At 37.2% G+C, this 13,741-nt stretch overlaps 1 protein-coding gene across 8 annotated transcripts in view; it reads right to left on the bottom strand.

The window, feature by feature from the left end:
* Positions 1-13,741, bottom strand: part of LOC111820999 (transmembrane protein 56-like) — a 214,862-nt gene that overhangs the window by 86,763 nt on the left and 114,358 nt on the right. For all 8 annotated transcript variants that reach the window (XR_002824484.1, XR_002824483.1, XM_023733465.1 and 5 more), the window contains 2 exons: positions 10,417-10,499; positions 5,014-5,103 (listed from right to left, as the gene is read on the bottom strand). Coding sequence is in view for 6 of the 8 variants with exons in the window: in XM_023733465.1 (XP_023589233.1) it covers positions 5,014-5,103; positions 10,417-10,499 (173 nt within the window). In the remaining 2 variants the exon portion in view is untranslated. The remainder of the gene's footprint in view (positions 1-5,013; positions 5,104-10,416; positions 10,500-13,741) is intronic.

Below are 13,741 nucleotides of genomic sequence, written 5' to 3'. Positions count from 1 at the left end.
TTTTTTTTTTGGAAGGGGGTGTTGCTTTTCTAGCCCTCAGTGCCATCCCCTCCCCTTCTTGACAGGATGTGAGTTTTTTGGTTTGTTTGCTTTGTTCTTTTTTTTTTGGATTGTTTTGTTCTATTTATTTATTTATTTATTTGTTGATTTTCTCTTTCTCCCTTCCTTCGTACTCTTTCTCCCTCCCAGCTAGCCCAGTATGCCATCTCCTCCCATTCTTTACAAAACCAAATCAAACCTGTTGCCTAGAGTCAATTCTGACTCATAGCAACTCTATAGGACAGAGTGGAATTGCCGCATAGGGTTGCCAAGGAGCAGCTGGTGGATTGTAAAAGCAACCCTTTTGGTTGGCAGCCAAGTTGTGACAGGCTGTGATATTTTTTGAGTTTTTTTCTTTTTGTGGTTTTGTTTGTTTGTTTTGTGAGGTTTTTTTTTTTTTATATTTCTCTTTTTTTGTTGTGTTGTTTCTCTCTCTCCCTTCCCTCCTTCTCTTTCTCCCATCCAGCTAGCCCCAAGTGCCATCCCCTTCCCTTTTTGATCGTCTGTGATTTTTTGTTTGCTATATTCTTTTTCTTTATTTTTTTCTTTTTCTTTTCTTCTTTTTTTTTTCTATTTCTTCTCTCTCTGCTTTACTTCCTCTCCTTTCTCCTGCCCTCCCAGTCTTGCGCACCACTCCCGCCCTTTCTGGAGGGGTTGTGCTGCACAGCTCAGTTGAAGAGTCACTGCACATGGCTTCCCTGTGTCTGCACCACCAACACTGACTGGCTGCCTCAGTGTCATATTCTTTATAGTTTGTTTTTTTTTGTGTGTTTTCTTGTTTGTTTCTTTGTTTCTTTGGTATTGTTTCTCCTCTCCCTCTCTGTTCCTTTCTTTCCTCTCTCCCCTCCATCTAGCCCCATGCATCACCTCCAACTTCTTGGTGGGCTGTGCTGCACAGCTCAGCTGGAGAGCCTCTGGCACACACTACCTGAGTCTGCACTGCCCCCATAGGCTAACACACTCAGGGCCATATTTTATATTTTTCTTTATCTTTCCTCTTCTCCTTTTCCTTCTTCCTCACACCTAGGCCCTTCCCAGCCTCTGCCCCTTCCAGATGGCTGTGCTGTGCCACCTGGCAAGAGAGACCTCAGCTCACAGCCACCCAAATTTGGCCCTGCCTCCAATGGCTGGTGCACCCACCAACATATTTCTTTGTTGTTATTTTTTTTTGTTTGTTTATTTGATTGTTGGCTTCTTCTTTTTCTTTCCCCTCTTTACTTTCCTTTCTCCTGCCCACCTAGCACTGTGGGCAACCCATGGTGCTTCTCAACAGGCTGAGCCACACTGCTCGGCTAGAGGGCCACCAGCGCACCACCCTGCTGGGTCTCCCCCACCCCCACCAGCCAGATCCTACAGCATCACCATTTTATTTACTTTTTTCTTTTTATCATTATTTTTACTTCATTTTTTGCCTCTTTTTTCTTTTTTTACCTTTGTATCTCTCTTCTTTCTCTTCTGTCACTCACTCACCCACTTAGCTTTGCACATCACCTCCACTCCTTCCCTCCTGTTTATCTGCACTGTGCACTAAGTGCCACACCCCCGAGTGCTACCAACACGGTCCCCCAAACCTCACCCTGCACTGCTCCCCAGCCCCGCCCCATCAACCCCAGTTCAAACCACAAACTATCCATCCCTGCTCCTCCACCCATGCTGGACCTGCCCTGCTGCACCATAGGTGAGTGGCCAGCCCTACTCACTTGGAGAAGATGGTGAAAAGTATCATGCCCACAGGCAAGCAAGCAACAAAACACACTCAGCCCATCTGCCCAGACATAACCAAATAAAACAAAAAGGCAGGATGAAACAATCAAATCTACAATCAATAAATGAAGAAAATAATTCCTGAATGTCCCAGAGACAGCAAACAATATCAAAACATATAAAAAGACAAGGAAGTATGGCTCCAGAAAGCAACCAAAATAAAACACCAGATGACCTTCTGCTAGAAGAAAAGACACTGGAACTACCGAATAGGGAATTCAGAAGTCTAATATTCAGGGTTCTCCGACAGATGAAGGAAAATGCAGACAAAGATAAGGAAAAAATAGACAAAATCATGGAAAAGACAGATGACACAATGGAAGAAATCAGGAAAATAATACAGGAATGAAATGCCAAAATAAAGCAACAACTAGAAATCCTACAAAAACAGCAATTAGAAATCCAAAAGATAAACAACAAGACTTCAGATATCGACAGTGCAACAGAAGGTTTTAGGAGCAAATCTGAAACAATGGAAGGAAGACAGGAGCAGTGAAATTGAAGACAAATCCTTGGATACCACTTCAAGGAAAAATCAGAGAAAAGAATGAGGAAAAATGAAGACACCCCCAGAACAATGTGGGATACAATCAAAAGCAAAAATTTGCTTGTGATCAGAGTTCCACAACAGGGGTAGAAAATGGAAAACACAGAGATCATCGAAGATTTGCTGACAGAAAACTTCCCTAATATCATGAAAGACAAAAGGCTGACTATCCAAGAAGCTCAACAAATCCCATATAGGATAGACCCCAAAAGAAAAACACCAAGACATATAATCACACTCACTAAAACCAAAAAGAAAGAAAGAATCCTGAGAGCAGCTCAAGAAAGACGAAAAGTCACATACAAAGGGGAAGCAGTAAAACTAAGCTCTGATTACATAGCAGAAACCATATAGGCAAGAATGCAATGGGATGACGTATATAAAATCTTGAAAGAAAAAACTGCCAACCAAGAAGAATATATACTGCAAAACTCAAATATAAATCGTAAAACACATAACAGTTTAGCACAACTGAAAAGATCCTGTACTACTAGTACTAGCAGGCATATGCTGTTCCTTGGATAATCACAACCCACAGCCCTTAAGGAAATCTTGTAGCCTTCCTGCCCAAGATGACTCATTTTAATCAAGAGACCTTCTGTAGTCTGTAATTTCCCTGAAGTTTACTGTAGGCACAAGCTAGTCTCCAAAATTTGCTTGAGAATAAATCATCAACTCTTAGAGTTCAGACTAGGCTCAAATCCTCTAAAGTACCTAAAGCCAATCCATAATGCGGTCCCCAAATTAAAAGACCTCAAACCTCCTGAGGATAGCTAAAATTTCCCAGTGCATTTTGTACTAAACCCAAGTTTTAAGAACTATTCTCAGAATCTCCAGGTCCAGCGGTGTAAAATAAGGGTTTTTGTTTTTTTCTTTTTTCCTCAGAATTTGGAAGGCATCATCCACACCACCAGTGGAATTTATGATGGGCTTTGGAGGATATCTATGGGCCCACTACAGTTGACACTCCAGTCTATTAAGTCACCTAAGGAATGTCTCAATAGGATTCTAGATCCCATTCTAAGCCATGCAATGCACAAAATACTGTATTAGCTATGATAATACTTCTAACTGCACAAATAACCATAATTTCTCATATATGTTAGCTAAAAGTTTTACTAAGATAATTTAGCCAAAAGATAGCTTTTTATAAATGTGTTCTCAAATGATTTGTTTGCAAGAAGATCCAAATGGAATTGCAGATGCTGATTTTTGTGACTCCCTTATTCTGAATCAGAGATACAAGCACCTCTAGAAATCATCCGATCCAGTCTCTGATTTTGAAGCAATATGTTATCATCATCATCATTTTACTGAGGACTAGAGGGACTTGCCTATTAGCATACAATTAGGAAATAATCAGAGTAGGACAGCTATTTCAACCTCTACTTATATCAGTATCCTACACTTTTGCCCTACTAATACCCTTTGCTCCAAGAAACAAATATAAATGATCGGACATTTATCTGCTTTATAATGTGAACTAATGGTGGAATATTTAAATCTCAGTAGACAAAAAAAAAGGAAGTGTCATTTATAGCATTATAAGACTGTCAACAGCTAAAACTATGAATGGAAACATTTAGCACAAATCCTGTCTTCTTTACAAATTTGTATCTGAAAACTACAACACATGAAAATTGAACTGAAGGAATTATGGCATAAAGTGTAAAAATATAAAAAACAATAAGTAAAATTTTGTTAAGAAAAAAATTGATCAACTAGTCATCTCTGTTGTAAAATATACTTCACAAAAGAACTAGTTCTTCTGAAAATTATCTAAGTAAAATAAAAAAGCTATAAATTGTTTAGGTAGACTATATAGAAACCTGGCCAAAGAATTAAATCCACTGAATTGACTCACTCTGAAAAATAGCTTTCCAATTAAAATTCATCAATATTGGAATAATACTGATGGGAATAATTCCATATTGATGAGTAAAACACAACTTCCTTGCAAACAGTGATGGTCAAAATGCCTGATCAAGTTGCCCCCAGAGCCCATGTCTACCACGTCCCAGTGCAGTGCTTTCTCAAAACACACCTCTGCTCTCAAACTAAGCTGAACTAAAACTTTCGTATAGCACAAGGAAATACATTTTGTAAAATTGCTATTATTGGAATGAGTTTTAACTTTTAAAAGGAGCCATCTTACAGATTATCCTGTTATTGATGAAGTTATTATTAGTGCCTCAAATCTTCTCATGTAGTACTAAGTTCTTCTCACATAGCCATCAATAATTCTCACATTTCATCGCTTTGTTATCAATTGATGGCTAAAAATTTATGGATTTGAAGTGTAAGTCTTAAGTAGCTGTTATCCAAGTTGACTAACCTAGCTTCATAATAACTCGTTTTTACTCAGAACAGTATTCGTAATAACTTGGTTTTATTCACTAGCAGTAAAAATGTTTATATCATCACCATATACTCCCTATTTTTGATAACAATTGAAATTCTAAGTCAAAATGGCCCTCATTGTATGTATTCAAATCTAAAACAAATCATTTTAAGGCAGCTTGCTGAAATAAATCTTGAACATATACATTTTCATAAAACATACACCATTTCTATGCTTTATGTTTTAAAGTAAGAAGTGTTCTTGTTAATAATTATTATAAAAATAGAAATGAAATGGACTATCTTAGAAATAAACAGCTTACCCAAGTGGATCAGCTATAAGAGCTCCATCAGATAATAAAATATATAGGCAAAAAACTCCAACCACTAAAGAATGGCATGTGGATACCACCCTGAAACGAAACAAAATACACAGAAAGATTTTAGAATCTTTTCACTACGGTTTAACTCATTCTGGCAAGACATTTAGCATTCTTAAGAAGTTATATATCTGGAAGCATTTAAATATAGTAGTGGAATACATCTGAGAGTATAATACAAAATTGCCATTTAGAAACCCAAGGGTCTCACACTTTACTTTGGAATTAATGACAAAAAGACTGCCTGTGACTGCAGTCCCCTGCTAGAAAACCAAGGAATCACTTCTTGGTGAAGAGCTCTAAAGCAGAAGCAAACGTGGTAATGTGGTTGATGGAGTTTTGTACAGACAGATGGCAATTGGTAAGCCCACTACCCAGCATTCTACTCCCAACTCCATCTCCAACAGGGTCACTGCAGGCTGAGTTCCCTGCTCTTTAAGAAATCAGTTGGGAATGCTTCCGAATCTACTGGCCTTAAACACTTACCATTAACACGGAGTCTGGGTGGCACAGTGGTTAAGAGATCAGCTGCTAACCAAAAGGTCATCAGTTTAGCAGTTCAATCCACCAGCTGCTCCTTGGAAACTCTATGGGACAGTTCTAACCTGTCTTATAGGGTCTCTTTAAGTTGGAATGTACTCAACCTCAACAGGTTTGTTTTGTTTTGTCTTGGGGTAGTTAAAACAGAATTCAGACGGATCATGAAATGAAGATGTATTACCTGGGAGATTCCAGTTTTAAAGGTACATCCACATGCATTATCTCACTCGATTTTTGTGATAAAGCCGTGAGAAAGCTAGTGTAGCCATTATTAGTCCTTCTTTTAAAGTATTATGAAAGCTCTTATAAATAGAAAAACTGAGGCCCATGTACAGAGAATCCGTTTTTAAAAGAAACACACAAGTGAAAGCAAAATGTTCACAAGATCCAGGTCAAGTTTTCTTTTATAGAAGGAATAAGGTCTAAATGAAAAACATCAGTTTCTATGAACATATCCTGCTAATTAATAATTTAGTGACTCAAATGAAACCCAAACTCTATGATGTGCCACTTAAAGATCTATACGTAGGTTACTGTGTATTTATCCACACAGTGAAGTTTTGTATCCAACAGTTTAGAATTTGTCACATCTATTACTTGATTGAGTTTGCAAGTAATGAAGTTTCTTTTCTCTTCAATAGGATAAAAATTGAAAGGAACAGCAAAGTTTTTTTCTCTAGAAATTACTGGTGTGCAAAAAATATCTCTCTACAATATGATGCCAAATCTTTCAAAATAACTGAAATATATCAACCAAAATAAAGCTTGATGTTAGAAAATCTTATTGTAACATGAAAAACCAATATATTTGATCTACTAGATAATATGTTCCTAAATAGATGAGTGCAATCATATTAAATCAAATGTTATTTTAAAGTCTCAAAGAATTTCACTAACAGAAAGGCACTGATCCTTTGTAATACTAAAGATCATTTTGATGTGTGAATAATTAGCCCAATTTACCTGACTTACAAGTCTCGAATTTTCATGCCAAGCACACCTGTATTCCATTTGGAGAGAAATGTAAACTCCTTGATGATTAAATGAAACACTCCATTTAAGTAATCCTACAGCCAGCTTTCTGTTCCTATTCAAAAATTCTATAAGAGGAAGAAAAAAAAAAGCATAGCCTCTCTTACTAACCAGTTTTAGGGTTCAATAACCTTAAGTCCAAAAGTTTCCTCTCACAAGAAATCTGTTTGCTCCTGATACTCAGGCCTCAAGTTCTCTTATCTGTTGAGAAGTTATATGGTAAATGGGATGGATTACAAGCCCTCAGCTGCTGGAAATAGCATATATTTCATTAAAATAAAAAACCCTTTGCCATTTGAGTCAATTCCAACTCATAGTAACCCTATAGAACAAAGTAGACTGCCCTGCAGGGTTTCCCAGGAATGGCTGGTGGATTTGAACTGCTGACCTTTTGGTTAGTAGGCAAGCTCTTAACAACTGTGCCATACCAGGGCTACTATAATTCATTAGAGGACAGTTAATTGTAACATGGACCAAACAGTTCCCATTATAAAGAACAGGAGAAGCAGACACCCTGTGCTTACATACTATTCTATATTAAACGTCTATACTTTGACACTTCTCTGTTAGTAAAAATTTCTTATCTTAGTCTTTAAAATTAGATTCCTGACAAAGTAAAATGTAAATTCATTAGTGTCTAAAAAGAAATAGCAAAATGGTGCCCAACATAAAATATTTCAATTTTTTCGCAAAGAAGATTAAGAAGAAATGTTTGTGCTTACAAAAAGACACTGGTTTTCTAGGAAATAATTAGTGACCGTTTTTAGAACAGCTATTTAAAGTAACTGATTTAATCATTCACTAATAGTCTGAGTATTACAAATAGAAATGATATAGCTCAAATAAACAGGAGAGTTAAATTTTGGAGCCGTAGATTTAAAAGTGGGAGTATTTCAACACGATGGAACTTTCTAAGCTACATGATAGCAACTGGATAAAAATAACTAAGAAAATTAAAAAAATTTAAAATTATATTTTTATATATAATCTACAAGTATGTAAGTTTTCAGAAAAAGTGACAATTAAACACAACAATTTCTGATTTATAATTAAACTGTTCGCCCTCAAGTGAACATTCTCTGGTGAGGTTTTTCCTCTTATCTTTTTTTCTGTTAGATGGATTGGACAACCCATTGTTCAGAGACTCTTCCCTGATTACTAGGAAGAACTATGTGTGCTGTATTGATCCGCCTGTTTCAAGACTGGAGGCTAGGTTTCAAGACACAAATGCGTACTTTATTCAAATAGTAGCCAATTTTTGCCCTTTTTGCATTCTCTACCTCACAGTTGGAGTGGGAAGCAGGAGTATCTCTAAATGATGAGAAAGATAGAAGCAGAGAGAACACACCATGTGAAGAGCTAAATGAAGTTTACATAATCCCAGGCTCCTTTTTCAAATGGGAACTAAGTTTCCCAAATGGTAATTCCCTGCAGTGTAGAATGGCAGTGATAAGACTAAATAATGTAAAGCATTTTTAAATTTCATTGTTTTGTTTCATTTTTATGTTTCTATCTACTTCTCTATACCTTCCCTATTTCTTTGACTTGCTCCTACCCAAGTGAAAACTAGGCAATGAATCAGGAAGGCCGGAGAAAAATTGATGCCTTTAATTAGGATGTTGGGGAACAATATTGGGTATACCTTGGACTGCCAAAAGAATGAACAAATCTGTCTTGGAAGAAGTACAGCCAGAGTGTTCCTTAGAAGTGAGGATGGCAAGACTTTGTCTCACATACTTTGGACATGTTATCAGGAGGGGCCACTCTCTGGAAAGGGCATCATGCTTGCTAAAGAGGATTAGTGAAAAAGAAGAGGACCTTCAAAGAGATGGATTGACACAATGGCTGCAACAATGGGCTCAAGCATAACAATTGTGAGAATGGTGCAGGACCAGGCAGTGTTGCGTTCTGTTGTACATAGGGTCAGAACCAACTCAGCGGCCACTGGCAACAAGATTCAATACCCTTTAGCCTACCCTAACCGCAGTGAAAAAGAAATGCAGAGCTTAAATTAGTAGCACAAACTGCATGCCCCTCCTTCCCACTCTTCCTTCACTTTTCTGCCGTTCCATCTAACTTTGTATGTAAGAAAGTTTAAAACAAATAATGGTTAGTACCTTTAGTATGGTACATTTGAACAGTCCAATGTGTGCTATTCTTAAGACAAAGAAAATACCTCTCATTTTTCAAACGTGGTACGATGTTTCTTGCTTTTTGGGCAAGAAGAACTGTAGCATGTATGAACCAGACAAATCAGTATAAGATGCACAAGAAAACCACTAAAGTCTTATTCACATTATGAATTAGAAAAGTGAATGCTTGAAAGGTAGAAATAGGCTAAATGTTCATCAACGGATGGATAAACAAAATGTGGTACATACACAGAATATCACTTAACCATAAAGAGAAATAAAGTCCTGATACTTACAATGACATGGATAAGCCCTGAAAACATTGTTCTGAATGAAATAAGTCAGGAACAGAAAAGACAAATATTGTATGATCTCACTTATATGAGATGTCTAGAACAGGCAAGTTTGTAGAGATCAAAGTTATTAGTGGTCACCATAGGCAGGTGCGATAGTGCAGGAAAGGAAGACACAATGCTTAGGGGACACTGAGAGTTTTTTAAGGATGATGGAAAAATTCAGGAATGGTTAATGATGATGTGATGGTTCAACAACATGATGAACCTATTTGATGTCATTGAATTGTACATGTGAAGGCTGATGAAATGGCAAATGTTTCATTGCCTATATATTTGCCACAAAGGAAGAAAAAAGTCGATGCCTACAAAACAAATTGACTCAAACAAAGATAGGGGATTTCAGGTCAAATATGATCTTTCTCAAAAACTTAAGTCATTTGGCAGAAGTTCTTTAATTCTAAAAGGAAAAGTCAATGAAAAACAATTATAGCAATTTTAAAGACATGTTGAATTCGTTTTACAGTTAGCATTAACTTCAAATAAATAACGACAAAAAATCTTCCCATAGCTGCTACCATTCGCTGAGGTTTGCAAATGCACAGGGATGTCTGAGCACATGAAATGCTTTAAAGGAGGTGAGGCAGTCATCAGAGTCCTTTTGTGTTTGAAATCTTGTGAGAGATTAATGAGTAGTGGGGGGAAGCGGGATGTGTAGCCAATTTATCAAAAAACTCCAGCAGATTTCTACATCCTTAGATATCTTGTTCTTTTTCCATTTTTTTTTCATTAAAAAAATCTAAAAAGGAATTTTTAACTTTAGAATTACATAGCGAAAGAATACCTTCTTTGTTCTCTGGTGTGTAAAGTTTAACTAACTGCCCTAAGCCAGTTAATACTATATATAGGCTACTCACAACGCCAAGGAATGTTTTCTTCTGTTGTTCCTACCAAAGAACATGTGTTTATCTAAAATATAAACAGTAGTCTTAGACAGCTGGTGTCTAACTGTAACCTTCCCATGCTCTCCCAGAAAGTTAAATAATTTCATCGTAATACTTTGCAATATTAGAATTTTAAAAAATGTCTTGTATGATATCTATCCATTTCTTTCCATTTACGCCTAAGGTCAAATAGTAACATGTGACTTTAAAATCTGTTACATCCTCAATAAAAAACACTCTCCTGAGATATTTTAGATAGCTACTTTATATCACAAAGCTAGTTGTTTTTTTTCAAATTAATCATTTACATTTTTATATGCTTTACCTTAAGTTCCATCCAATCTTCTCTTCCAACCTAAGACTATTAAAACATGGAAAAACTTTTGCTGAAAACCAAGAACTCACAAAGTGGAAAAGAAGGTGACAGATGACAAAGCTGGCAAAAACAGAGCCTCGTTTTTTAGTGATGGTATCCATATTTCTTCAATCTGTTAAAAGAAATGATAGATATAAATGTTATCTCATGATAAATCTACATTAAAATTTGCTTACATTTTAGAGAGTATGTAGTTTTTTAAGTAAGAAACTATAAGAAATTGAAGCCTTTTGTGTTACTTCACCTTTATCAGCTATTTGTCACGTGTCTTATATTTCTACTTAAAATAAAAGGGGGAAAATCTATTATCGTAAAGATTTCAGTGTTGTATATTTTAGAAGACAGCTTTAACAACATGAGATTCATAATCATCCAAGACTTAAGGTTTAACATTAAGATGAAATCTGAAGTACTGTAACTGAAGACATTCTTTTAGTAATATTATTTTTTATTATACTTAGGAAAAATCAACTGATTTCTCTATACCTCAGTTTCCTCATTTATAAAATGAGAGAGTTGGTTAGGTAATTTCTAAGGTACAATTAAGCTAAAAGTCATAAGAGAAATAACATTACTTGTAAAATCAAAACAAACAGTAGTTACCAAATAAAAACTAATTGTACAGTCAGACAAACAATACTTAGAACAAAACTAAAATTGTAAGAAGAATAGCACAGTCTTAGAAAAGAACCATAACACTGTTACTACTTAAATTATATTTAACTTTTAAAAAATATTCTGCAGTCTCACATATGCTCAGAGCAAAAATCCTCCATAGTATTTATTTGGTTCCTGAAAACCTTAGTAACATTCAGACCAAAAAAAGACACTAATGCATTTGCTCATATCCAGCAAACAGAGCATTTCTATGGCTCCATCTTTGATGAAGTTGACCCTCAAATGAAAAGGCAATGAATCAATACATATTTCCAGCTGCCTAAAGTGAAGAAATAAAGTCACCTACTGTAGCCAATTCACTAGGGAAAAACCAAGTCATTGACTGCACCTGCAATAACCCCACTTCATTCTTTCCATCCAGGATATCATAATAAGAATCAGTTGCCCACAGGGTGCCTTCACACAGCTCTCATGTGTCTATAAAGAATTCTTTCCTCATTCTATTTTTGTGCTCTTTAAAAATATAGATATACACTTCTTCTCACTGGGTTCCATTAACTATATTGCTCATTTACTTTTTTTTAAATTCAACACATGTTGATTGGGTATTAAATATTTCATTTGAGGTTTTTTTAGCCTAATTTTAATATTAACCAAATAATATGTAAAAGTTTTGTACATAAATTAATTATCATTAAAATCTACTAAGTGAGGTATAAAGGGGAAATGTTCTTCTAAGATTAAAGTAAATAGGGGTTTGGAAGCTTGGGGGCAGATAAATGAAGAAAATGAAACCAGTCATCAGAACAAGAGTAGAGAGTCTATTCTTAACTGGAGGGATGGTTTGCTCTGGAGGGTTTTATCTGCTCCCTGCTGGTCCTACAGTAGGACTGGTCACAAGCTGCTCATTGATTTTCATTAAAATCCAATGTATACCACGAACATTTATTTCATAAATGTTTGTTAAAAGTTATGTTGTAAAGCATATTTATAAATAGGTATCATGTAACATTCATTTTATGAACTAATTTAACTAATCCTGTAAAAGGCACTCAAACAATTCACCATTAAGATATTTCTCATTCTGAGGCAGAGCCAACACGGCGCTATAGACAGAAGCACCACACATTCCCTCCACAGCAAAGACCCAAAAAGCTAAGTAAAACAGAGACAAACGTCAATCCTTGAACTCTAAGCGTCAAAAGAAGTGATAAAGAACTCAACCAAGCACTGAATGGAATAAGAAACTGACAGAGAACAGAGAGAGGAGAGTTACGAGTGGAGGTCCCCTATCAGCTAATGAAACACGGATCCACCACCTTGGACTCCTGTCAGAGATAGGTGGACAGGGAGTATGGGAAAGCAGATTCACAGAGCTCACAGCAGGAGACAGAGCACCTGCTAACAAGTGAGACACACTTTCCTACCCCCTAGCCTGCCTCCCCCTGCTCTACCTTTGCCGCTTCCTGGAAGGCTGATCTGAGGCTTCCCAGCAGGCCAATCCCAGCTTCCCGGCTGGCCAATTCACTGCTTCCCAGTGGGTCAATTTCCAGCTTCCCAGAAGGCTGATTTGCTGCTTTGTGGTGGGCCGATCCACGGATTCTCAGCAGGATGATTAACTGCTTACCAGCAGGCCAATACATGACTTTCCAGTAGGCAGAGACAACAGCACGGGAGGCACTGGTTCTGTGCTGCATGGATTCAACCCACCCACACAGGCTGGCTTCTTCACTGCCATTTCTTTGTTGCTGGCGTTGCTTTTTTCAGCCTCTTTTGGTTTCTTCTCTTTCACATCCTCCCCTGTCTTTCTCTTTGTCATAGTTTGAGTTATGTCCCCTAAAAAATGTGTATATCAGTTTGGCTGGGCCATGATTCCTGGTACTGTGTGATTTCCCTATGTGTTGTAAATCCTGCCCCTATGATGTTAATGAGGGAGGATGGGTGGCAGTTGTGTTAGTAAGGCAGGACCTGACCTACAAGACTGGATTGTGTCCTGAGGCAATCTCTTGAGATATAAAAGACAGAAGTGAGCAGTGAAACAGGGGGGCCTCATACCATCAAGAAAGCAGTGCCGGGAGCAGAGCGCATCCTTTGGACCGGGGTCCCTGTGCCGAGAAGCTCCTAGTCTGGGGGAACGCTGATGAAAAGGCCAAGAGAGAGAAAGCCTTCCCCTGGAGCTGAAACCTTGAATTTGGACTTTTAGCCTACTTTGACTATGAGGAAATAAGCTTCTCTTCATTAAAACCATCCACTTGTGGTATTTCTGTTATGCAGCACTAGATGACTAACACACTCTTGAACACTTGACTCTGTATGCCATCTTTGCTACTTCTGAAAGGCTGTATTGCACCGCTCAGCTGGGGAACTGCTTCCCTGGTTGGCATTGCCATGTTGCTGTGATACCTGGGGGCTTTTTTTTTCTTTGTTTTCTTATTCTTTTTTTCCTTTTTAGTTTTCCTCATTTCTCAGTTTCTCGTCTCTTTTTACTTACCTTCTTTTCCTGTCTCCTGACTACCTGGTACTGTATATTATCACGACCCTTCTAGTCTGGCTGTACTGAATGGCTTGGGAGCCATTTTCCCAGTTTGCGCAGCCACACTGGTGGGATCCCTGGGAGCATTTTTTTAATTTAATTTTTATTGATTTTATTTTTTTCATTATATTTTTCTTCCTTTCTCAGTTTCTTGTCTCTCCACACCAACAGCAGGCTCCCTCAGCACTTTTTTTTTTTGCTCC

Source organism: Trichechus manatus, unplaced genomic scaffold, assembly GCF_000243295.1.
Source record: "Trichechus manatus latirostris isolate Lorelei unplaced genomic scaffold, TriManLat1.0 scaffold00058, whole genome shotgun sequence".
Classification (NCBI taxonomy): Eukaryota; Metazoa; Chordata; class Mammalia; order Sirenia; family Trichechidae; genus Trichechus; species Trichechus manatus.
Note: the sequence above shows the minus strand (reverse complement) of the source record. Positions and strands in the feature narration are given on the sequence as shown.